The sequence below is a fragment of the Hyperolius riggenbachi genome, chromosome 4 (assembly GCF_040937935.1).
Source record: "Hyperolius riggenbachi isolate aHypRig1 chromosome 4, aHypRig1.pri, whole genome shotgun sequence".
Classification (NCBI taxonomy): domain Eukaryota; kingdom Metazoa; phylum Chordata; class Amphibia; order Anura; family Hyperoliidae; genus Hyperolius; species Hyperolius riggenbachi.
The window spans coordinates 445,748,445-445,776,234 of NC_090649.1; the positions used below are offsets into that span (position 1 = coordinate 445,748,445).

Genomic DNA, 27,790 nt, shown 5'->3' on the forward strand with positions numbered 1-27,790 from the left:
CGGGATCGCAGAGATTTCAATTCTGCGAAATCCAAATGAGCATCCCTAGAGTCTGTGGCTGTTTGCAGGCTTGCAGCACATTTGCATTAAAGCGGAATGAAACCCAGCATTTCTTCTTTGCTCTAATAGATTATTTACAGCATATTATATATTACCACCATTTTTTTTTACTAGAACAGCATTCAAAGGGTTAAACACAGGACTTGAAGTGAATCAGAGATGAAGCACCTTCATGCATTTTACCATATACATCAGTGGGAGCATTAGAGAAAACACCTACCCTGCTTTCTGCTTCATCCTTCATTGCTCAGCCTGCTTGTTATCAGCCCTGATAAAATCCCAAACGGAGCATTCAGTCTGGCTTTGCTCAGGAATCATTATAGCTGAGTCATTATAGCAGAGCCAGAAGGGGGCAAGATTGGGCTTGAAAAGACATCAGAGAAGACAGACTCAGCTATAATGATTCCTGAGCAAAGCCAGACTGAATGCTCAGTCTGGGCTTTTATCAGGGCTGATAACAAGCAGGCTGAGCAGTGAAGAATGAAACAGAACGCAGGGTAGGTGTTTTCTCTAATGTTCCCACTGATATATATGGTAAAATACATGAGGGTGCTTTGTCTCTGGTTCACTTTACAAGCTCCCTGCCGGGAAAGCTGGATGCATCCGAACTGGAGATAATGTTATCTTGTGTTTACTTAATTGTATCAAGTGAGGAATGTAAACACTTCTCTGACACTGCAGGCTCTGATGAACAAAGTCAGACAGAGTAACCAAGCAGCTCAGGGTGACCCAAACTACTAGGAATGTACAGGGGGATATAAAAGGAACCAAAAAGCCCTCCTACTAAATTGTATACACTTGTAAATTCCATAACCCCCTCCCCCCCCCCTGTCCTTACTACCTGACTATTACACTACACCTATATCTCCACATCACTCTATAGAAAACATTGCCTGAAATGACTATATTTCCATATTCTCATTACTATCTAGTCAATATTACTCACAATCACTGATTCTCCCCCCAGTGATCAGCACATACTATATCACACCACCCAAACATACTGAAGCACTAACTCCTCTCCACCCCATTACTTATGTTGCTTATGTTAATTATTAACCTGTACTTCAATATAACGTGTTCACCCAGATTACATTTTTACTTGCACAATCATATGTACATTTGTAGTTGTCTGACATGCTTCCATCTCTGTCATTTGTAGTGATACTCCGTATGTTTATTTCCTGATGAAGCGGGACTGTGCCCGTGAAACGCGTTGCGAATTGTTTGTGGAGTATTTAATTAAATTGTCTTTTCCTCAAGTGACAATTTCCTGTCCTTTTTGGAGTGACCGGTCCACCACCGCCGACCGAATATTTTAAACTTTTTAGCATACTTTTATCCTTTTGGCGCCTCTGTACATCTTATGATCAAAACTGTACCGCTTACTCACTGGCCACTGTCGCCGATGCAGTGACCCATATACCCAGAGCCGGATTAAGGCTAAATGGGGCCCTAAGCAAAGTAACTGATTTGGGCCCCCCATCATGTCGTAATAGAATCAGAAGATGCAGCTGCACAGCAACATGCTGCACACACCGGGGCAGCCGAGCTACTGGTTGCTATGGGCAACAGCCCGCTTTCCTCTGTGGGTGCACAATGCAGGGAATAGCAGCGGCAAAATGCAGAGTGAGAGATGAATGGCTGGGACATTTGCACTCAGGGGCTGGGGCACCCCTGTGAAGAGGGCGCCAGATATCACAGCAGCAGCACTTTCCCCCTGCATCTCCAGCCTGGAAATAGCAGAAAGCTCTGGACACCACCAAACCGGAAGCCGTTCCCCAGACAGAATTACATAACCACCCCCGCCACCGAACAACCGATTTCCTCCCAAACTAGACAGCCACCATGCAGCCTCCATCCCAGTGAATACGATAGTCCAGCAGAGAAGGCAGCCGCAGCGGGGGGAGAATGACAGCACCAGATGACTCACATTCACCTATTGCGATCCAAGCAATAGAGGTCCCATCATCCGGAGCCCATCTGTCTCCTCTAGAGTGCTGCCGCTCTGTTACTACTACTATTACTACTTCCTACTTCCTGTCTGATCTGAGAATCAGGAAGTTCAGAGCGAGCGGCTGCACTGTAGAAGAGACAGATGGGTTTCAGATGACAGGATCTCTATCGCTTGGATCATGGATAGGTAAGTGAGCGTTTGCCATCTGCTGCTATCATTCTTGCTGCAGCTGTGGTTCTCTGTGGGAAGGGAAGGCGGAGTGGGCAGCAGTAGAGCGCACAATAGCAGGAGGAGGACCTAGGAGGAGAGCCTGGCTCTGAAGACAATCAGCAGCGCACGGCATCATTTGACAAGACAAGACAAATAACAATTATATCGCGTTTTTCTCCTTGCGGACTCAAAGCGCCAGAGCTGCAGCCACTAGGATGCGCCCTATAGGCAGTAGCAGTGTTAGAGAGACTTGCCTAAGGTCTTCTACTGAATAGGTGCTGACTTACTGAACAGGCAGAGCCGAGATTCGAACCCTGGTCTCCTGTGTCCGAGGCAGAGCCCTTAAAGGGACTCCGAGCAGTGCCTGTGGGTATGTCTTTAAGCATACCCACAACTAATTAATTACATCCTCACACCTACCAGCATGATGTTTGTAATTATATCCCCCTGGGTTCCTTATATTTCATTGCATTGTGCTGAATCAAGCTGCCGACTTTGGAGAAAAGTCGTCCTGTGGCTGCAATTTCAATCGCGAAAATAGCAAAAACTAAAAGGCATAGGGCAGCCGTTTATATATCATTGGAAAGAGGAGAAAGAGAGCTTTAAAATGATACGCATCTTTCCATAGTTACTGTACTGCTCAGAGTCCCTTTAACCATTTTACTAACCAGCCACCGCTGACAGGATGGCGAGGGCTGGTTTATGTGCTGATGGGGCCCCTTTGACTCTGAATGGGGCCCCAAGCGACTGCTTTTGTTGCCTAGTTGGTGATCCGGCCCTGCATATACCAACAAGTAGGAACTTCCTCAAAGCTTTGTTGTCTCCATGGCAACCACATCATGTAATTTGTTGTGGCAGCCAGAGGGAGAAACAAGGAGACCAAAAAAAGGAGGAGGGAGCGCGATGGTTTTGAAAACTTGCAAGGAAATCTTGTATGATTAAAGGGAATATGAAGTGAAAATAAACTTATGATATAATGAATATAAAGGTGTTCACTAATGATCCAATCTTTTTGTCCAGATTTACCATTTGTAATATGAGGGACTACCTAAAGTATCAACTCAAAGTATATTCACTCAGTTTACCCTTCTACTATATAGATTTGGTAAGATTGGACAAAAAAGATTGGATCATCAGTGTGGGCACCATAAAAACTCCCTTTCAACCTGAAGTGAAAATAAACAGATGAGATAATGAACTGTATGTGTAGTACAGATGAGTCTCATATTGTTTCCAGTACAGGAAGAGTTAAGAAACTTCACTTGTTATCTATGCAAAAGAGCTTGTCTGAGTGCTATTTTCTGAAGCACTTATATATCAAAGAAATAGTGACTTCTGATAAGATTTTACTGCAGGGAAGTTTAAGGCCTCTTGCACACTGCAAGCAATTCAGATTCAGATTCCGCTTTTTAATCAGTTTTTACCTCCGTTTCAGATTCAGATTTGCAGTGTGCAGGGAGAAAACTGCAAATCTGAATCTGAATCGGAAGTAAAAACAGATTAAAAAGCGGAATCTGAATCTGAATTGCTTGCAGTGTGCAAGAGGCCTAAAGGGTCATTAGCTCTGCTCTGTTTCGTAGTTTAAAATGCAGAGTGAAGTTTGGAAACTGCAAATATTAGAGAATGATGCAATGTTATATAACTGAAAATAAAAATATGAGACTCTTTTCTTTGCAACTAATGTTCTATTAATTATCCCTACCACACATACAATTCGTTATATTATACATTTTTTTTTTTGCTTCAATGTCACTCTAACCACTTGAGGACCGCAGCGTTAAACCCCCCTAGTGACCAGGCCATGTTTTTCTAAATGGGCCATTGCAGCTTTAAAGCCTCGCTGCAGAGCTACACAACTCAGAGCACAAGTGATCCCCCCCTTTCCTTTTTCTCCTCACCAACACAGCTGTCTGTTGGTGGGGTCTGATCGCTCTCCCAATGTTTATTTTTTTTATATATATATATATATATTTTTCTTCTTTTTTTAAAAAAAATAAATTTACTTATTTTATAATTTTCCCTCCCTCCCTCCAACAGGTTAAAGGGAACCTAAATCAAACTGTAAAAAAACTAGTTTAACTTACCTGGGGCTTCTGCCAGCCGCCCTGTGCCCACGCCGTCACTGAACGATCCTCCGGTCCCCCACAGTGCCCTTCTTTCGTTTGGATGCATGGCCCTGGTCCGCTCCCCTCTGCGCATCGCAGTACAGGTCGCCCGGCCAAAAGGGGACCGGAGCATTCTGTGACGACGCGGGCACAGGGCGGCTGCAGAGGGCTGGTAAAAGCCCCAGGTAAGCTAAACTTGTTTTTTTACAGTTCAGATAAAGTTCCATTTGAAGGACAACTGCAGGGAGAGGTATATGGAGGCTGCCATATTTATTCCCCCTTAAGCAATACCAGTTACCTGGCAGCCCTGCTGATATATTTGGATGCAGCGGTGTCTGAATAACACCAGAAACAAGCATGCAGCTAATGTCAGTTCTGACATTAATGTCAGAAACACCTGAAATGCTGCATGCTTGTTCAGGGTCTATGGCTAAAAGTATTAGAGACACAGGATCAGCAGGACTGCCAGGCAAGTGGTATTGCACAAAAGGAAAAAAAAACATGGCAGCCTCCCTACAGTTGTCCTTTAAGTCATTAAAGATGTTAGCCAAACAACTTTAGTTATGTTTTTTTATTGGATTTTCTCCATGACTAACACCGTTTCACATACAGCTAATAACTGGGAGAGATGTTGTGTGTGCATTGCGGACTCAGAGCAGGTCGTACACCGCGGATATAAAGTATACGCCATATAAATAATGCGCTCAGAGACACAAAGCGATACAGAGATGAAAGTGAAGACGTAACGTGAGAACTTTGCCGTGTCCCTCATTTCCCGGATTGCTGACCCCAGAGATTCCCAGCAGTCACTGCATTCAGAGGAGATCTGTCACCGTGACAAACCCTCATTGTTCCCGCGTCCACCCACACACGCGGCCTGTGTTTCCTGTTCTCGGGGGTCTCTATCTCTCTAGCACTCCTGCCTTTCCCACATTCTCAGCGGAAAAACACACTGCGGCCTTCTCGTCCAAACCCAGATCCCACCAATGATCCAACACTGGGGACACATTTCCTACAGAGGATGTGCAGTGAAGGGACTCTGAATTCCATGCAAACTTCCTGTCATTTATTACCAGAAGAGCTGGATCATCCACAAGGCAATTCTAGGCAGTTGCCTAGGGCATGGGGAAAGTCTAGGGGCCGGGTGGATGCTAGCCCCCACCAAATCTTACTAAAAAAGCCAGGTGATCCTCAGCGGTGGGCAAAAACTGCTATCTTGCCTAAGGCCACATTTCTTCTTAATTATTTTCTCACAACCAGCGATCACTATCGTTGAGCATTTTCCTGAGATTGTCCACAGCAGGCATCAGAGAATACGCAGAAAATTGCGATTTATTGGCTCTATGGTTAACTATGGCAGGCCAGGCCTACTATACATTATAGCTCCCAACTGTCCCTCTTTTGGACGGACAGTCCCTCTTTGGGAGCCCTGTTCCTCTGTCCCTCTTTCCTCCTCACTTGTCCCTCTTTCAGGACTTTGTCCCGCTTTCTATGTAAATATATGTAATTCTCTACTAAAAAAATTGTTTGACTCTAAACGTTATTCCTATCCTTTAAATTGATACATTACTAATTTTAAAATGTGAATATGAAGGAAAATGAACGAGGACAGAAAGGACCAGTGTGGTTTGAATTATAAAACAACATAATTTTTCTTAGGAAATCTTTATGGTATGCGTGACTAGGGGTGTGACAGGGGCATGATCAGGGGTGTGGCAGGGGCATGGCTTAAGTGTCCCTCTTTCTCGTCTCAAAAAGTTGGGAGGTATGTGTACATGTACTATCACTGATATCTGCCTGTCATATCAGCAAGCCATTGATATCTGCCTGTTATATCTGCAATTCTGCATGCTAATGTTATATGCATGTCAATGGTATTACCTGCACGCCACTGATATATATCTGCCTGTCATCATTGGTAATATCAGCAAGCCATTGATATCTGCCTGTAGTATCTGCATGATATTGATATGTGTCAACAGAGCCGGGACAAGGTCCTCCAGCTTCCAAGGCTGAGACACCAAAGTGCGACCCCTCCATCCCTCCCAGCCCAGCCATCACACACTGATTGTTATTAGAGTAAGAGGCACCCCAGGGCCCCCAACACCTCCAACACCTTACTCTCTAGTTATCTAGCTTGCAGTCACTGCCATGTATCACCTTTTCTTATTTCTCTTGGCTTCAAACACAATAAGGGAATGATAGCTGAGTGAGTTGTGCGCCCCCTCCTACAATGCGCCCTGGGGCTGGAGCCTCTCTTGCCTTGGCCCAGCCCTGTGTGTCAATGGTAATACCTGCATGTCACTGATATCTGCCTGTCCTCATTGGTAATATCAGCAAGCCATTAATATCTGCCTGTAATATCTGCATGCTATTGTTATATGCATATCAGTGGTAATACATGCATGCCACTGATATCTGCCTGTCTTCATTGGTAATATCAGCAAGCCATTGATAGCTGCCTTAAATATCTGCATGCTATGTATGCATATCAATGGTAATACATTTATAAAATAATAATAATAAATACGTGCATGTCACTGATACCTGCCTGTCAATGCTAATATCAGCAAGGCATTGATATCTGCCTGTAATATCTGCATGCTATTGTTATATGCATGTCAGTGGTAATACATGCATGCCACTGATATCTGCCTGTCCTCATTGGTAATATCAGCAACTGCAAGCCATTGATAGCTGCCTTAAATATCTGCATGCTATATATGCATATCAATGGTAATACATTTATAAAATAATAATAATAAATACGTGCATGTCACTGATACCTGCCTGTCAAGGCTAATATCAGCAAGGCATTGATATCTGCCTGTAATATCTGCATGCTATTGTTATATGAATGTCAATGGTAATACCTGCATGTCACTGATATATATCTGCCTGTCATCTTTGGTAATGGAAAAAAGCCATTAAAGTGGTCTGAAACTCTGACATAACATTCAATAAAATGTTTTTATTACTCAAACAGTTATCATATTTGCTTTTGTGCACACCTAATATTGTCTGTTTACAAATTACAAGTTTCCAAAGTGTTGTTTTTCTTGCCCTGAAAGCTGGCATTGCATTTTATTCTTTTTCTATTATAACTGCTTTTTATTATATATTAAACTCTTCTAATGAGCTACTCTGAACATTGTGTGTGCCTGAAGCAGAGACAGTTTCTCAGAGACTGTTTGTTTACATTCCAGTGTTGATACATTTGTGTTTAACAAGTTAAAAAGATACTGTTATCTCCAGTTTGGATGCAGATTTGAAGCTGAATAGCAGGATAAAGTGCTTTGTTTAACCCTTTCATTGATGTTCTGCTAGAATATTTTTCTGGGATAGTAGCTCTCAAGCTGTGAGGAATCTTTTAGAGGAAAGTAGAAATGCTGGCTTTAAGATCACTTTAATATCTGCCCGCTGTTATTGATAGCAGCGTGCCAATTATATTTCCCTCTTTAGAAACATGTTGTTATATATTGAGGCATTTCTGCTTCACTAAAGTTAAGCAAATGCACTTGAGTCTCCCCTATTTGATGAGCACCCCCCCCCCCCCCCCCCCCAAGCAGGTAGGTAGACACAGGATGATGCAGAGGTTCCTTGTAGGGATTCTCTGTGACTTGGACAAGAGGGGATATGTTTTCAGAGCACAAGTAAAGTTACTAGTCTGTAATATAAAATCATTCCTTCCTGGACTGAATGTTCCTGGCAGGAGGGGGCGTCCCTCTGTTCTCTTGCAGATCACATCAGCAGGTCTATCTGAGCCTCTCTCCTGAATTATATATATTAGAACTGACTGGCTGGATAGAAAAATCCCCAAACGATATACAGTGGAGTCAGGCGCTGCTCACTCACATAAGGAAGAACCCTGGCAAACAACTTCCTTCTGGCACAAGCCTTGGATTCAAGTCTTATTCAGCAGAAGTTTACATTTGTGGACGTCATCTTTCAATTTTTAGTTTGAGTTTTGAAGGAGACCTTTGCTTTACTGACAATTACCCAACAGTAAGGGCTAGCCAATGATAAGGAGGGCTACGTGTCAGTAAGCAGCATTGGTGACACTTCCGTGTGCAGACAATGTCCTTTTCACCGGGAGTTACGCAAACTACGTAACACTCATTAGGTAGTTTGCATAATTCAGTGCACAGGTGCCCAGCCAAAATTAAATCGGGGGGGGGGGGGGAGGAGGGACAGGGGTCTATTATTACCACACCTATGTAAAATGATGGCTGACCTAAAGTATCCTTTCAAGGTGTATTCAGTCAGTTTACCCATTTGTTAGGGCTGGGACCCCCTAAAACCCACAAAAAGCGCTATTGCAATCACTAGCGATTTGTGGTAAGGCTTTGTAAGCGATTTTGGGAGCGATTTCCCTGCTCCTATACAATACACTAGAGTGGAAAAGCTCCCAAAGTGCTGCATGTCCTGCCTAATCGCAATCGCTCCAGTGGGATCTGCTCCATCCATTTACATTGGCAAAGCCTTTTTGGAAATCGCTTGCATTTAAAAGCGGTCTCTAAACGCTGCCAAATGTCCAAAGATTTGAGTGAACTTGGACAAGATTGCACAATCAGGTTTGTATACCTGAAAGGCACATACATTTTATTTGGAAAGCACTGGAGTGTTTTTTTTTGTAGTTGGGGATGGTCAGTGAGAATAAATTGGAGCTGATACAGAATTATGGAAATGTTTGCAGCTTGAAAATGGCCCAATTGGCTTCATCTGCTTGGTCCTCAGATGAGTCTAATCCAGTGTGTGTAGACTGTAAGTTCATATATCGGTATGCTCGATGCTTGGTCTTGCAGATTGGTATTCATGTACACAGGACAAAACTTTGGTGAGCTAGGTCCCCCAGCAGTATGGTGCCCACTCCTCCCCCACCCTGTCTTGTGCGGGGTAATAAAAGCGCAGGGACCACTGTTATATTTGCCTAGCCCATGCTCTCCTCTCTATCTGCATGCTGCCCCCCAGAGGCTCCTGATGACATGACATGCATCAGGAGCCAGAGGATCTCAGCAAACAACATTCAGATGCCCGGAAGAAGAAGAGACCTGATGCACTGTGGACAAGGTAAATATAGCAGCGCTTCCTGCTCTTACACTTTGCGCAAGCAGCGAGGAGGAGGAGCAGGTCCGGAAAGCCCCTCCCTTACATTTGCGGGGGGCTATTGTTACGCCTCTGCATGTTTGTGCTGACTGACACATTTATGCATATGTAGTACAAGTACAACACACTACATAACTGTATTATTATGATTCTCACCACCCTTGTCTATCCATATGATAAGACATATCACCTGGCCGGAAGCAGAACAGTAACAGGAGAAGGACCTGCTTGCAGTGGCTGTTACAGTATGCAATGCAGAGAGTTGGTGCACCGCAATTGCCAAGGAAAGTCTTCAGTCTAATAGCAAATAAAGGGGGAGGTCCAAGACAAGAGCCCCGAGATGTCTAGTAACCTACAGAAAATAAAGAAAGAGCTAATATTTATTCTATTTTGCTAATGTCTTAAGAAGGCCATGGTACACATTATCTGGGGGCAGCAGGGGCGTAACAATAGACACTGCAAGGGATGCCTCCACAGGGGGGCCCAGATGCCACAGGGGGGGCTGTGGGGGGAAAAGTTTGAGAGACTGACAGCTAAGGGCATGGAGAAAAAAAAACGTATTCTGCTCTCACACCATTGTTATAGTGACTGCATGTGTCCACCACACAGATAAGGAATCACACGCACTTTGGAATTTGTACACTGTCCCTGCTCCCTAGGGTTCGTAAAAAATATCTCACTGCTGCAAAGTTCTAAAGACTTGACAAAGACTTTACAACTTTTTTTCAAAATGTGACTCCTTTGTTTGTAGACTTTCCCTTTTCAGCAAAAGGATTCCTAGATTCGTATCACACCGGCTAATGACTTTATGGCCTCTGAATACTTTTACAAGGCAATGGAGTGGAGAATGATGTCTGACTGTCACTGCCTCATTGAGAGCTTGTTGTCTCATAAGATCCTGTAATAACAGTATCAATCAGTGACATTCTGAATGTGTTGCCAAAGTTACATTGATACTATATCTTATGTTCAGCATGTCATTGTTCCTCCATATAGCATGTGCTCTCATGTAGTAAAATAATAAGGCTGTGTGTGTATGTATGTACTGGGAACAGGGAGGGACTTGTCGGCTGCAAGGGGCTGAAGGAAGCCCCGGGTAAGTAGATCTAGGGGTAGCATAGATTGCCTGACGTTTCCTTTAAAGGGGAACTGAAGTGAGAGGTATATGGTGACTGCCATGTTTATTTCCCTTTAAGCAATACCAGTTCCCTGGCAGCACTGCTGGTCTATTTCTCTGCAGTAGTATCTGAATAACACCAGAAACAAGCATGCAGCTAGTCTTATCAGATCTGACTTTGAAGTCTGAAACTCCTGATCTGCTGCATGCTTGTTCAGGGGCTATGGCTAATAGTATTAGAGGCAGATGATCAGCAGACAACTGGTATTGCTTAAAAGGAATAAACATGGCAGCCTCCATATACCTCTCTCTCCAGTTCCCCTTTAAGTCTAAGTGTTTTTATCTGCATGGGGAAAACACATTGGTCCTCAGTTTTCCTGTGCAGAAAGCTAGGGGGGTGGGGAGGCTCCATCCAAACTTTCGCGGGGGGGGGGGGGGGGGGGCATCCAAAGTTTCACAGGGGGGCCCAGGGATGTCTAGTTACGCCCCTGGGGGGCAGGCCAATTTATCTTATCACTCCATTATAAGGACAGCTGGATAACACCATAAAGTCTGCCTCTCATTATGGGCAGGGCTTTACCACCACTATTTGCAAGATAACCCTCCCCCATTACTTACGGCTATAGACACTGATAAACAGAGTTAAGGGGGAACCCCATACTTACAAGGTCTGTCCGTGCTGGATTCCAGCTCTTATGCCTAGGGGTGGGGCTAGCATAGCACCCTTAAGTGTGTGGGGAGGAGCCTTGTACTGTTTTTGTTTTTATTTGTGGCTTATTCATCAAAAAATAAATAAATAACACAACAGACTGGAACCTAACAGAAGTTATAATATCAGCAAATGCCTGCTTAAAGCAGGTCCGAGGGTTGCACTCCAGTCTGGCAAGGAAGGCATCTGAAATTGTTTGATAATACTGAATCAGCATATAGGCATTAATTTCGGCACAAACTAAAGCACTAAACAAACACAATACACAAAACTGAGTTAGAAAAATCAAATCAAATAAAAATTTAAATTGCATTAAATTAAAAACTGGAAAAACTCTACAAAATTTTCTTTGTATCTAATTGGTTAATATCACCCTTCCCCCAACCAGTCTGATTTTTGCATTAAGGGGTTGTAATGCTGGGGGGGTCATACTTTCTGACCACCCAGCACAACAAGGCTAAGAGCTGGATAATGGAAGAGGTTACACAGGCTGCCCAGAGCAACTGCAGGTCTGGGCTTCCGATATCGCTACAAATAAGACGCAATAGCAGCGCAGTGCAATGTTGCGCTGCCTTAGTTCGCACTGTGCTGCCTTAGTGATAGCAAGCATTCAGACAGGTACAAGACAGGACTACAGATTGGAGCGTAACTAGTAGCAACCACAGCTCACAGTCACGTCCACAGAAGCAGAGCAAGCTGGCTAACAACAGTCACCAGCAAGCATCCACCCAGGCAAGACTACAGGATAGACCGTAACTAATAGCAACTGCAGCCTATAGTTACGTTCCCAGAAACTAGAGTAGCAGGAATACTACCAGTCACCAACGTGGTGATGGCAGAATCCAAGCTATCTGGATAATGGACTTCACTGATCCACCGCGGATGCAGCGAACACCCATCAAGCATGGAACTAGGCAATACACAATAATAAGAAAAATAACAAACGGCTCAACTAACGGATAGATATATATTAGCAAGTCTGCATATATATTTATCAAGAACTAGCTAAAGCACAAGTAATAAGGTCGCATAGAACTACAATAACTGAACTATACAGAGTAACAAGGTGCCCAGTAGATCAGCATACTGACCACTATGACGGGCGGGGTATGAAATGGGAGGCAGACTTTTATGCTGGCTTCAGCCAATGGATGCAGGTATGCAAATCTCCACACAGCTGAATGGTAATCATTCAATCCTGAGCTGGCTTGATTACCATTTGCTAGCTGGCTGTGAATGCAAAGGACCCCCATAAGAAATACAAGCAGTATTATGTAACAACATGCATGCAGGAAATCCAGGGCTATCCTGCCACAGCTCAGCTGCAACAAGCAATTGGTGGAATGATGACAGCATCCTGAGCTGCCCAGAACCGCAGAGCGATTGCAAATGACAATGAGACCCATTGCAAATGCACAACCGAATGCAAGCAGATAAGCCAGAACCGTCCGTTTGCAGCTCCACTGCAACGGACAGAATACACTACAGGAGGGATCCTTACAGGGGTGTAGTATTACCTCGCTGGCTGTAGGGGTCAGTGTTGCATTATCTGGCTATGCAATAAAAAAACAACCGTTTCGTATTGTCAAAGCATCTCAAAATGAAGTAGCCGGAGTAGCACCTGGAGGGCTTCAGCATCTAAATTATACCACCAATCAGCCTCTCCTCAACCTAAAAACAGAAAAAAAAACATGCAAAACCAGACACACATCATAACCGCATGATTCCTCCACTAAAATAACACTGTGTGTTTGTTCAGATCAGTTTATGGATACATCTCTTCACTCTCTAGCCTTTTCCCTTTAAGAGCACGTTAGCGCTATTTGCATTGCCCTATGTTGTAACGCAAGTTATAATCCCACAATGGGTGCAGTTATATGTGCGTGTTGCCTCTGCAGTGCATCAAATGCCATCATAAGAACACGAGCCGAGCTGTAAGCTACCAGACACCACATGCATTATGACCGCAATACAAACAAATAGTGACATGGTACCATGCACTGCCAGGAATGTGTTATTATGTGCCGCACACGGTGGCATAGTGAATAGCACTCTCACCCCAGTGCTGGGTCCCCGGTTCAAATCCCAGCCAGGGCACTATCTGCACGGAGTCTGTATGTTTTCCCCATGTCTGTGTGGGTTTCCTCTGGGTAGTTGAGTGAAAAGGCAATATACTCTGTACAGCACTGTGGAAGATGTTGGCACTATATAAATACTAAATAATAATATGTATGGCATGGCATACAATCCTGTTTATTCCATACCACCAAAACATAACCAGTGCCCTGTATAGGCAAACTTATGGCTGTCTCACACGGGTGGCAAACGCAACGTTTTCACCGGACAATGAAAGCGTAATTTAAAAGAGATATTCCGCCATTCAAATGAATGGAAGTGTTTTTTTTAAACAATGGTGACAGCAGTTGGCGTTGTTCGTGTAAACGCTGTGTTAGATTCTATTGTCTCATCTCGACTCGGACGCTTGGTAGTATAGAAACGTCAGTTGCTCTTACTGGTATTGTGTTTGAAAGTCAGCAAAAGCTAACAAACAATGCAAAAAATCACAGACACCGCAAATGTTCGCCACCAGAGACAAACCACTGCTCTCCACCTCTAATCAGAGAGGCAGACTACTGCTCCCCACCAGAGACAGGCCAATGTACCCCACCAGTGACAGACCAACCAATATACCCCACCTGAGACACACCAATTTTCTCCACCAGAGACAAGCCACAGCTCTCTACCTCTAATCAGAGAGGCAGACCACTGCTCCCCACCAGAGAAAGGCCAATGTACCCCACCAGAGACAGACCAACCAATATACCCCACCAGAGACACACCAATGTTCTCCACCAAAGACAAACCACTGCTCTGCACCACTAATCAGAGAGGCAGACCACTGCTCCCCACCAGAGAAAGGCCAATGTACCCCACCAGAGACAGACCAACCAATATACCCCACCAGAGACAGACCAATGTACCCTACCAGAGACAGACCAATGTACCCTACCAGAGACAGACCAATGTACCCTACCAGAGACAGATCAATGTTCTCCACTAGAGACAGACCAATGTTCTCCACCAGAGACAAGCCAATGCTCCCCACCAGAGACAGACCAATGTACCCTACCAGAGACAGACCAATGTACCCTACCAGAGACAGACCAATGTTCTCCACTAGAGACAGACCAATGTTCTCCACCAGAGACAAGCCAATGCTCTCCACCAGAGACAGACCAATGTTCTCCACCAGAGACAGACCAATGTTCTCCACCAGAGACAGAGCAATGTTCTCCACCAGAGACAAGCCAATGCTCTCCACCAGAGACAGACCAATGTTCTCCACCAGAGACAGAGCAATGTTCTCCACCAGAGACAAGCCAATGCTCTCCACCAGAGACAGACCAATGCTCTCCACCAGAGACAGAGCAATGTTCTCCACCAGAGACAAGCCAATGCTCTCCACCAGAGACAGACCAATGCTCTCCACCAGAGACAGACCAATGTTCTTCACCAGATACAGACCAATGTTTTCCATCATTTATCAGAGAGACAGACCTAGCCATTATGCCTAACCATAATTCCCTAAACCTTACCCACACATTCAATCTCACATTTCACCCCTGAAACACTCATTACCCGACCATGACCCCACCACTTGCCCTAATTCCTAAACCTTTAGATCTAACACACACACACACACACACACACACACACACACACACACACACACACACACACACACACACACACACACTTTCATCCTTACCTTTCAGCCCCTAAGTCTTTATTTCTAAATCCTCATCTTATTTTAGAAACAGGACCAATCCTTGGACCCCACTTGCAGACAGAATGTGTTGTTTAGGATTACATCAGAAAACTAAAGTCACTCTTTCTATCTGCCTGGATAGTTTGTAGAGCCGGATTTCATCCCTGGTGCTATCTGGGATTACTGTTCCCCAACACAGAGGCATTACCAGTGCAACAGGGGGCCTCAGTGCTACCATGAAATGTTTCAGTTAAAGTCTAACGCTCTCAACACTCTAGACGCTCCGTTTCACAGAGCTGTTATTAGCGTGAAAAGCAGTTTAAAATTAAATACATCACAAGGTGGTTTTAAAGTATAGAAACATTCTTATTGCGGCGAAAATGAAACATCCTACTTATTACAGATCCCATAAATCTTCTCACATTTTTTAAGCACTTAAATTTCTTTGTGTTTTCTTAAAAGCGAACCGTGAGCTGTCAATTGAGCTTTTAATCTTGTAATTTTTTCAAACGATTATTGTTCCTGCGCGCCTCTCTAGAATACCGCTCTCTTGACGTTCCTAATTTGGCTCTTCCACACTTATATTCTGGTAGAAAATTCTATAATTACAGTCTCCATTTCCACCCGTCAGGCGGAGCGGTTGGGGATTTTCTGCGACGCTGAAAAAATAAGGGCTTTAGAACATCATTGAGCTCTTCACACATTAGCTCTACGATGGACGGCAGTTGAAGGGTTACCAAGCAAAGGAATCTACGGGATATCAACCATAACAATTGTATGCCCTTCTCACCCTATAATATGAAATGTTATACACAGCAAAACTAAGGGAGCTCAAGGCGATCATTATCAATGTATCAAAAAACTTTATGGGCCAAAAACAGCATAAGACCACGTAAAACAATACATACATTTATGTATTGTTTCCCATGGTCTTATGCTGTTTTTGGACAATAAAGTTCTTTGATACATTGATAATTATAGCCTTGAGCTCCCTTAGCTTTGCTATGTATAACAGTCGAAGGGTTAACCCCGTGAAAACACGGTTTCTATAGGATGCACAAAATGCTTGGTTTTTACTTTTGAATTTTACCTTGAAGAATAAAATGTGGGCCTGGTTTTCGCATGACAGAATGTGCAGAAAAATACATTAGTGTTAAGGAAAAAAATTCACTAAAAAAAGAATTGTTTTATTTAGTGACCATCAGTATAAAAATATCATATATTCTGGTTCTTAAAGGGGAACTGAAGAGAGAGGTATATAGAGGCTGCCATGTTTATTTCCTTTTAAGCAATACCAGTTGCCTGGCAGCCCTGCTGATCCTCTGCCTCTAATACTATTAGCCATAGTCCCTGAACAAGCATGTAGCAGATCAGGTGTTTCAGACTTTAAAGTCAGATCTGACAAGACTAGCTGCATGCTTGTTTCTGGTGTTATTCAGATACTACTGCAGAGAAATAGACCAGCAGGGCTGCCAGGCAACTGGTATTGATTAAAAGGAAATAAATATGGCAGCCTTTGTATACCTCTTACTTCAGTTCCCCTTTAAATGCTGTTCGATTTCTGTAAGCAAATATATTTTTTAAAACTAGTGTGGTGTGGAATAAGTCATTTGTAGAGGTGTGAGTGGGTGGTCTGGCACGTGGAAGGGTTAATGATATTTTGGACTTTGGGATGTTTTTAGACATAAAACATTTATGAATCATTGGGAGTAGAGGGTCATGTAATCTCTAATTTTACTCGGCTGTTAGGGTATTTATCTTTTAGATTTCTTTTTTCTTTCCAGAGGGAAGTGTGGATAGTGGGGTTCAGTGGCCGCTGTTCTACAACCAGCCCACCATTGGGATTTAAGTGTCCTTCACCCAATCCTGATCCTGGAGTGTGTAGTCATGTGACAGATGGGGACATTAAATTGTGAGTTCCACTGATTTATCAGGAGTGAAGCTATCATCTCAGTGTTCGTTTTAAAGCACGGTTGAAAACCTGTCAGTTCTGTTTAAATGATAGGTTTGAATAAATAATGTTGGAAATGAAAGCAAGCAGATTGGCAAATTAACAGATTTTTTTTTAAATTCTCACTTAATATATTCTGCTATGTCCAGCTGTTGAGAGCCGTACATTTCACGGAACATCATTCTCTGCTTTCCTGATTTACCCAATCACAGATTCATCTATATATAAAATCTGACAAGTGTGTATGTGCCACGATCACTTGAAAACATCTTGACCGATTTCAACAACTTTGTACAGATGCCTTACTACCTAGAATTATATGTTCTAGGGGGTCCCACGTCCCCCCTGCACACCTGGGTGGAACCACAAACAGCCAATCAGATTTCACCCACTGACATCAGTGGGAAAATTTAGAAGGCTGACATTCTCACAGTAATAAAGCCAGAGTTCCCAAACTTGGCACAGTTGGTCAGTTGGTGAGCGAGGTTAAAAATTAATTGAGAGTGGGCGGAGCATAAAACAGCCAATCAAATTCCAGCCATTCATTTTAAATTGGAAAATGTAAACTGCAGCCATTCTTACACTGTTAATCGCAGGGTTCTCAAACATGGCACAGTTGGGCACTGGGTGACTAGGATTAATATTCAGGAAAGTGGGTGGAGCCTACAACAGCCAATCAAAAATCACCTATTGATTTTCAAGGGGAATATTTATATTGCTGCCATACTTCCACTGCTAATGCCAGAGGCCTCAAACCTGGTACAATCAGCCATTGGTTGACTTGGGTTCCAATTCTGAAAAGGGGGGTTAAATAATAATTCCTATATTTGTATAGCACTAGTACTTGTGAGGCAGCCACTAGCACGCACTCAGTAGGTAGTAGCAGTGTTAGGGAGTCTTGCCCAATAACTTCTTACTGAATAGGTGCTGGCTTCCTGAATTGGAAGAGCCAAAAACCCAGGTCTTGTATGTCAAAGGCAGAGCCTTTAACAATTACACTATCCAGCCACTCAAATGAAGACATGGTGCCCCCAGAAATTGCCTACTACCCCTCCTTCATCTCCACCATGGACTGTCAACCAATCTCATCTAGACCTATACTGAGATAATGAATGCTACAGTTGTGAGAAGGTTGTTGTTGTTGATAATACCCTAATCACAATGTGGCATGAAAAACCTTCAACAACGATTCATTCCAGGATCTGGATGGTCATGATTGGGAAGACCTTCAAGAAGAATCCAGCTAATGCTGATACAGGCTGGTACCAGGAAGTCTTACAACCTGCTCAGCATTCTGACTCTGTGTCAGTGACTCAACCTGATCGGCATACTGATTCTGTGTCAGTGACTCAGAAAGTATTCAATTTGGAGGACAAGCAAGCAGGCAGCATTTCATAAAATAGGGTCAGCAATGGCACCCTCCAAGAAATGTATGTGAAGGTATGCTTTCAACCCCAGAAAGGACAGGCCCTCACAAACACCTTCCCTTGGATGGGGTGGTCTCTTCCTCATTTAATTCGGAGGAGGACCTTGTGTAGATTCTCCTGCACCAAATACCACCTAGCTCAACTGAGTTTTAATGAGTGCATTCGGTGTAGCAACAGCAACACACTATTTTTCTACATCTTCACTGTTCAGTTGACGTGTTCCCAGTAACACTACAAAACTAACCTCCAAAACTTGGAGCATCAGCCAAACCAATCAAGCCCTTGGATCAGTCCTCTGTCGCTCCGGCACAGATCTGTGAAAGGTCACTGCCGGCCGCTGCGCCCCACTGGAGGAGGGCAGAGAATACAAGAAGAGGCACCGGGCCACACTGTCATGATGAATGGAAGTGTCAGAAATGGCTCAGCCAGCCGAGTCATATTATATTATTGCAGTAACTAGGCCTCCCGTCGCCTAGCACATGTCCTACAGATTGCTAGCTCTGCAGGAGAGCAGATACATATTTAACACAGCTGCCCCAAAAGCCGTGTGACAGATTTGAACATAATGGTTGGAAATACATTATGTGACAAAGATCAACTTCATAAATTGTAAATGAACTGGAAATTATGCCAGCGTCACACAGAGACACAGTACACAAACACACTACACACACATAACACAACGTACACACACCGTACACATGCACACACTACACACACAGTACACATACACACACTACACAAACATACACACACAGAGCACAATGTATGTGCACAGTACAGATACACACACTACACACACAGAACACAACATACACACACAGTACACATACACACACACTACACACACACAGGACACAATGTACACACACAGTACATATACGCACACAGAACACAACGTACACACACAGTGCACATACACACACTACACACATATAACACAGCGTGCACACACAGCACACATACATACACTATACACACAGAACACAACATGCACACACAGTGTGCACACACAGTACACATACACAACACAACATACACACTACACACAACACAACATACACACTACGCACAGTAGACAATGTACACACACATACACACATGGTACATGTACATATGCTACACACACAGTACACAATATAGACACAGGGTACACATACACTCACTACACAAACAGAACACAGCGTACACAAACAGTACACATATGCACATTACACACCAAACTACACACAGTATACAATGTACACACACATACACACATGGTACACATACACATGCTACACACACAGTACACAACATACACAAACTACCCACACAAATATAAGTCCTCACATACATGCACAAAAACACATTACCCAAACGCACACACACTTGAATCATAAAATTTTTATGCCCTTCCAGTTTTAACCATGTATACAGACTGCAACAGAATTTTAATTAGCTTCCTTTATATAAATGTATGACTCTCCCCAAATTGCTGCATCATCTGTGTGAACTAACAACCCAGCTTCCTATGAGCATACCACTAACAGCCATATCTCCTAACCACTGACCACCTGTCCTGAGCACAGCTATAGACATCTCCTGACCACTGTCTGTCTGTACTGAGCACAGCCATAGGCATTTCCTGATCACTGACTGCCTGTACTGAGGCCGAGCACAGCCATATCTCCTGACCACTGATCGCCTATATTGATCACAGCCATAGGTATCTCCTGACCACTGACTGCCTTCACTGAGCACAGCCATAGGCAGCCCCTGACCATTGACCCTCTGTACGGACCCCAGCCTTAGTCATCTCCTGACAATGACCACCAGAACTTACTCCAGACATAGGCATCCCCTAACCACGAACAGCCTATACTGAATACATCCATAGGCATCTCTTGACCACTGACCGCCTGTACCGAGAACAGCATAGGCATCTCCTGACCACTGACTCCCAGTACTGAGCACAGCCATAGGCATCTTCTGACCACTGACCAGGCACATGCCTACAGGCGCCTGATGATGGAAAGACGGCTCACTCCCCTAGTGCCCCCCTCCCTCCCTATGCAAAGTCCCAAGCAGAGCATAAATGAAAGGTAGGTTACTCGCCCAGCTCTCTGCATTCCACTGACGAGATCTCCCTCCAGTCGTGGGCCCCACTAGCTACCTAATACTGAGGGTAACTCTGGCTACCCAATGCGAGGGGACACCTGTAGCTACCTATGACAGGAAAGGGAAGTAAGGGAGAAGTGACTACTGGGCCAGCCAGCACAACTGTGGTGCGGGTCGGCGGGGTTTTCAGGTTTATGGAGGGCGAAGTCTAGAGTGCCAGGGCATCTGTGCCTATAGGCTCCTGTGAGGTAAATCTGGGCATGCCACTGACCCTCTGTACTGTGTACAGGCATAGGCTACTCTTAACCACCTGTACTGAATACAGCCATAGGCATCTCCTGACCACTAACAGCCTGTACTGAGAACAGCCATAGGCATCTCCTGACCACTAACAACCTGTACTGAGAACAGCCATAGGCATCTCCTGACCACTGAACACCTGTACTGTGCACAGCCATAGACATCTCCTGACCACTGACCGCCTGTACTGAACACAGCCTTAGACATCTCCTGACCACTGACCGCCTGAATAACGCACAGCCTTAGACATCTCCTGACTATTGACCTCCTCCTACTGAGCCTCCGGCAATCTTGCAAGAATTTCCTCAAACTTTCATGGCTCTGTTAATTTTCGGTGGACCAGTTTCGCAAATTGTACTAGAGTCACTGTTGTCGATTTTAGCTGTTAATAAGAAAGCCCCCATATGTGTGATAAGCCCCAAATTTGCTAGGTATTTTAGAGAGAATAGTGGAAACAAGAAAAAAATCAAAAAGATCTTGTAGTTTTTGAGAAAATCATTTATAAAATTACAATGGTAAGAAATGGTGAAATTAAGTGTTTTTACATGTTTTATGCAAATGTAAGAAAACAGACAGTGCCCCCCCCCCCCCAATTGTCTCTTTAACCCCTTGTCACCCATGCAGGCTGATATAGCCAGCATTTGGAGCCTAAACCACTTGAGCCATGAGCTTTACCAGCCCATATTATGAGGGGCAGCGATGAGGAGCAGTGATGTCATCAAGATGGGACGTGCTAGGGATAGAGTTAGATAAACGCCCCTGATCAACAGGAAAGTTTCATCCTGTCCAGTCCATAGTTCCAATGAATTTTAGGACAAGCTAGATAAATAAAAAAAATTCAATCTGACAAGTTGGGGAAATACATTTCTTAAACATTTGATCATAAGTGAGAATGAATCTGTCGGGAATCGAACAGGAAAATCGATAAGTGTATGGCCAGCTTAAATGTTCGAAATGAACACATTGAAGCATCATAGCAGATTAGCTTCAATAAACCTTTTGCACATCCGGTAAATTCAATCATGTCATAAAAATCTGTCAGCGTGTGGGTAGTATTAGGAAGACACAATCAGATGCACGTTAGAACTGTATTAAAGGTAACAGCAAATTTGGCCAAACAGGATCCAGAATCTTATCAGGGGCAGAGATGGGCTGGAATAGTCCTGCTCTGCCCCTGATAAGATTCCAAATCCAACAGTGTGGGGTCCCCTCCTTAGCCTCTTTGTCACCCATGTAGGCTGGTATAGACCAAAATTGGACCCCGAACCATGTGGGTCTTTAGCTATTCCAGCCCATATAATGAGGGGCGTGTATGAGGGGCAGTGATGTCATCAAGATGGGACATGCTAGGGATAGGGTTAGATGAGCACCCCCCATCAACAGAAATGTAATATCCTGTACAGTCTATAGTTACAATCCATTTTAGGTCAATAGATAAAAAAACATAATCTAAAATGTCGGGGCAATACATTTCTGGCAGACTTGATCAAAGTGACCGAATCTGTTGAGAATCGAACAGGAAGGTATATTCAGTTATACAATAAAAATCTGTCAGTGTGTGGGCAGTATTAGGATGATACAATCAAAAGCTCTCCAGCACCTCTGTATTAAAGGTAACAGAATATTGGTCCAAACCACATCCGAATCTTATTAGGGGCGGGGCTGGGCTGAAATAACAAATGGAAAGCCTGGTACACACCATGCAATTTTCGCTTCAGGTAAACTGATCAGATGGATATTCAGATCTGACATCGATCATATATAGAAGGAGGCTAGTGTACACATGTATGCAGTTCTTTAAAATTCCGATCAGATCTTCGAATGGTTATCAATCGCAAATGGTTTGAAAGGACTTACACATGGACCGATGGCCAGTATGTCAATTGCTGATTACCAGCATGTCCGATCTGCTTCTGATCAAGAAAGAGATTGATTTTGAGCCTGATTAGTCGCCCGATCAGTTTTCTTGACTGGAAGTAGAATCTGAAGAGAGAATTGCATGGTGTGTACCCACCATTACCCAGCATCAGGGTGAGTGGTTGGCAATAATATGTGGGGGCTCGGGTCAGAGATATTATAATGTATGATAAGTGCAATTCTATGCAAAATCACATGACCAATACTAAAGACAGGCAGGCAGACAGACAGACAGACAGACAGACAGACAGACAGACAGACAGACAGACAGACAGACAGACAGACAGATAGATAGATAGATAGATAGATAGATAGATAGATAGATAGATAGATAGATAGATAGATAGATAGATAGATAGATATTTGAATCCCAGCAAGGGCACTGTCTGCATGGAGTTTGTATATTCTCCCCATGTCTGCCTTGGTTTCCCCCGGGCACTTCGGTTTCCTCCTACATCCCAAAAACATACTGATATAATTGGCTTCCCCTAAAATCGACCCTCTGGCTACGATACATACACTACACCATACATACATAGACATATAACTATGGTAGTATTAGATTGTGAATCCCTCTGAGGGACAGTTAGTGACAAGACTGTATATTGTGTACAGCGCTGCCTAATATGTTGGCACTATATAAATACTAAATTATAATAATAATAGATAGACTGACAGATCGATGGATAGACGGATGAATGGATGGATAAATAGAAGGATAATAGATTATACTGTCATGAATTATGGATTGTGTACTGTGTGACATATGCAGAGGCTGAATCACTCGCATTGCTGCTCTGTGCAGTCTGCAGCACACCCCCTGTATGGTATTATACATATACTATAATACATATATATGGCCCTGCAATGTGTTGCAGACAGATCTGCTGCCGGCGGTGCAGGTGAAATTCCTCCTATCCTCAGCAGCTGCCCCTTCCCTCTCCCCTTAGCACAGAACAGAGGCAGCTCAGGTGCTCAACCACTGCTACCCCATACTATGTACATCATAAAGAGGACCTGTCACCCCATACTATGCACATCATAAAGAGGACCTGTCCCCCCATACTATGCACATCATAAAGAGGACATGTCACCCCATACTATGCACATCATAAAGAGGACCTGTCACCCCACACTATGCACGCCATGAAGAGGACCTGTCACCCCATACTATGTACATCATAAAGAGGACCTGTCACCCCATACTATGCACATCATAAAGAGGATCTGTCACCCCATACTATGTACATCATAAAGAGGACCTGTCACCCCATACTATGCACATCATAAAGAGGACATGTCACCCCATACTATGCACATCATGAAGAGGACCTGTCACCCCATACTATGCACATCATAAAGAGGACCTGTCACCCCACACTATGCACGCCATGAAGAGGACCTGTCACCCCATACTATGTACATCATAAAGAGGACCTGTCACCCCATACTATGCACATCATAAAGAGGACCTGTCACCCCACACTATGCACGCCATGAAGAGGACCTGTCACCCCATACTATGAACATCATAAAGAGGACCTGTCACCCCATACTATGCACATCATAAAGAGGACCTGTCACCCCATACTATGTACATCATAAAGAGGACCTGTCACCCCATAATATGCACATCATAAAGAGGATCTGTCACCCCATACTATGTACATCATAAAGAGGACCTGTCACCCCATACTATGCACATCATAAAGAGGACATGTCACCCCATACTATGCACGCCATGAAGAGGACCTGTCCCCCCATACTATGCACATCATAAAGAGGACCTGTCACCACACACTATGCACGCCATGAAGAGGACCTGTCACTCCACACTATGCACATCATAAAGAGGACCTGTCACCACATACTATGCACATCATAAAGAGGACCTGTCACTCCACACTATGCACATCATAAAGAGGACCTGCCACCCCATACTATGCACATCATAAAGAGGACCTGTCACCACATACTATGCACATCATAAAGAGGACCTGTCACTCCACACTATGCACATCATAGAGCAGACCTGTCACCCCATACTATGCACATCTAATGATATGTCTCCAATACTTGGCACAAGTGATTGATAGTCTATGCCTGCTCACCGACACTGAAGTAAAGTCACTGGGGGGTAAAATGCCAGTTTATGCTGGTGGCACTGATAGATGACAGACACACCACTGCTGAAATTGTGTCATTATTCTGGTTAAGTGGCTGCAGATCAGAGCTGGGCTTAGGTGACAATGAAGACGGGATCACAGAGAGAGTTATTCACAGAGCACATAGCAGAGCGGACATAATAGCTGCATTATCCTATAGAGAGCTGCTGGCCAGTGTCAGTATTATTGATGAACACATTACATGCACTCACTGCTACTCAAGCCTGTTATATTCCCTGTTACACACACTGCTACTCATCCTGACAGTCCAGCCATGCTACTGCCATAGACTGCAGCCATGTACCCACATACACGTGCCAGCATCAGTATAAACACTATAGTACTAAATCCAGCTCAGAATGCCAAGGCAAAGATCAGAGAACAATGATACAATGTTGTATTGTTCTGTGTGTATAACTAAGGGAAGGGGGGGGGGGGGGGGGGGGGAAGAAGACTCGAATGTAAAAATATCTGTCTATCTATCTATACTATTTAGCTATCCCACAATGTAAATCAATTCCTCTATCCTATCTATCTATCTAAGCTATTTCCTATCTATATGTATATCTATATATATGGGATATAGCTATACCGATAGTATATATGAATAAATACATTACAATATCTCATATCTGTCTATCCTATCTATCTATCTATCTATCTATCCCCTATCTACTGTTTATGCCCATCTATGTATTTATACTATCTAGCAATCCCATATATAAATTAATTCTATATCTAGCTATCTATCTGTCTGCTTGATTATCTGTCTATTTATCTATCTATCTATCTATCTATCTATCTATCTATCTATCTATCTATCTATCTATCTATCTATCTATCTATCCTCTCCATCCACATTATGCACATCTATATCCCAGGATGCCCAGAGAGCTGGCATTGTACTAATTTCCCATACAATTTTTAGCACGTACAGTAGATAAAACGCATTCAACAAGCAGAGGGCAGTGTGCCAAGAGGGGTGATACACAGCCAGGCAGCCTCCCTGCCCCCGGTGGGCACCCAGCACAGTTTGGCACCCTCAGTGGCTCCTAAAGTGCCCCGGGATAGGGTGAGTGTGGGAACTCCCTGTCTCAGCAACAGACAGCGCCCCCCCCCCCTCAGTGACATCAGAGAAGGACAATGCCATCATGTGCCCCCCTGCCCCCCACAGCCCGATGCCCAGCTTACTGTAGGCTCCTTGTCCCCTGCTGTGTCCGGGAAGGAGAGTCAGAAAGAGAAGCCAGAGTATCTCCATCCTTTAGATCCTCAGATGATGCCTCCAGACACATCCAGCCTGCCCTGGCAATGCCACCAGTCTTCCCGGTGCCAGTAGAGGAATGCCCAGCACAGATCCTGATCCCCAGAGCCTGGGCAGCATCCAGTACGACCAGAGCGATCACATCGCAACTCCCCCTGCGAGCAACTCCAACTTGTGCCCCTGGCAGAGGCAGTGCAGCCCCTGGGCGAGGGTTGGGAGGGTGGTGGGGGGCTGTGTGGTGTGGAGGGTGGGATCAGCCAGTCTCCCTCCTGCCCACCCTCACTTCATGTGATGTCCTCCTCCCTTCTTCTTCTTCTAGCCGATTCCTGCCCGGTCGGGCGATGGCAGCGATGTCCTGGCGTGCCAGGCGAGGTGCCAGCTCCTGAGAAGCGGAATCCGCAGCAACAGGTGGTGCTAGATCCGGACTCATGCAGCCATGGTGTGCCCGCTACCCTGCAGCTCTCTCAGCGACCACCCAAGTGCAGCAGCGCTCTGCCCGACGTCCCGACGCAGGGCACTGCCAGCCTATGCCAGGGAGGGGATCCAGGGGAGGGCTGTGCGGCTGCAGGTCCCGGGCAGTGCCAAGCTATACCCCGGCAAGGAGGCTCCTCAAGCCCGCAGCCTCCCTGATGCCTCCTCCGGGCTGAGCACACTGAGGGGGGTGGTGATGCGTGAAGGGGGCATACGGTAAGATTCTACCCCCCCTCCTGGCACTGATACCACTAGCTCCGACTCCGCAGAGAATCCGACCCAGACAGAGAAGGCACCGACTGATGGTGGCAGGAGAAGTCCAGGAAAGGGTTAATAATATTCTCACTCCTGCCACCGGGGCACTTGTGGGGGGCGCAGCCGAGGATGGGCGCCCGATCCGACGCTGGAGGTAGTCCAGGAATGGGTTAATGATCAGGTCCAGATTAAGAATAAAGGATCAGGTCCAGAGAAAGAACTATCAGGTCCAGGATACTGTTCAAGGTTTCTTCGGGACCCCCTCCTGCCTCGGGGGGATTAGTAGCAGCAGTGGTCGTTAGTCGGGGAAACTCCCGGGGTGCTGCGATGACGAGGGAAGGGGGTTCATATGCTGTGGGGCCCCTCCAGATGCTGAGGACCCTGCAGAAGTTCCCTCCAGCTCTCCGCTCTGCTCTCCTCTCTCTCTCTCTCTGCTCTGTGATTCCCCTCCAGTCCAGTTTATATGAAAATACTGAGGACCAATTAGATGCTGCCAGTAGTGGAGGAGGCACAGCTCTCCTGCCCAAATTCCCCTGCCTCCCTCAGGACCAATTAGAGAGGATTCAGCCCTGGCAGAGGGGGAGACGGGGGGCTGCAGCCTGCTCTGCTCTCCTCCTATCTCTCAGCACAGAGGCAGTGCCATCCTTCCTCAGGACCCTGGCGGGCAGGAGGGCAGGGGGCAGCCTGGGCACAGAGACAGGCAGCAGTCAGTGCAGAGCTGCGGCCAGACAGAGGCAGAGCAGAGCTGTGATTTCCTCCCTTCTCCCTGTCTGAAGCTGATGTGAATGCAGAGAAAACATGAGAAGTTTTTACACTGAGACTGGCTGCAGCACAACTGCCAGTCCACCCTGCACTTAACCCCTTCCCTGCTCGCACGTGTCTCCTGCACTCTCTTCCTCCCTCCATGTAT

The 27,790-nt window shown here is 44.9% G+C and overlaps 1 protein-coding gene across 8 annotated transcripts in view; it reads right to left on the bottom strand.

Annotated features, from left to right (window-relative positions):
• MDGA1 (MAM domain containing glycosylphosphatidylinositol anchor 1) overlaps window positions 1-27,790 on the bottom strand; it is a 561,871-nt gene that overhangs the window by 449,325 nt on the left and 84,756 nt on the right. For 2 of the 8 annotated variants that reach the window (XM_068232698.1, XM_068232697.1), the window contains exon 1: window positions 26,085-27,395. The exons of 1 other annotated variant lie outside the window; for it this stretch is intronic. In XM_068232698.1, coding sequence (XP_068088799.1) covers window positions 26,085-26,151 — 67 coding nt within the window. In that variant the 5' untranslated portion in view covers window positions 26,152-27,395. Of the gene's footprint in view, window positions 1-26,084; window positions 27,403-27,790 lie in introns of those variants that run through there. 5 more of the 8 variants (XM_068232699.1, XM_068232695.1, XM_068232693.1 and 2 more) reach the window with 5 other exon arrangements.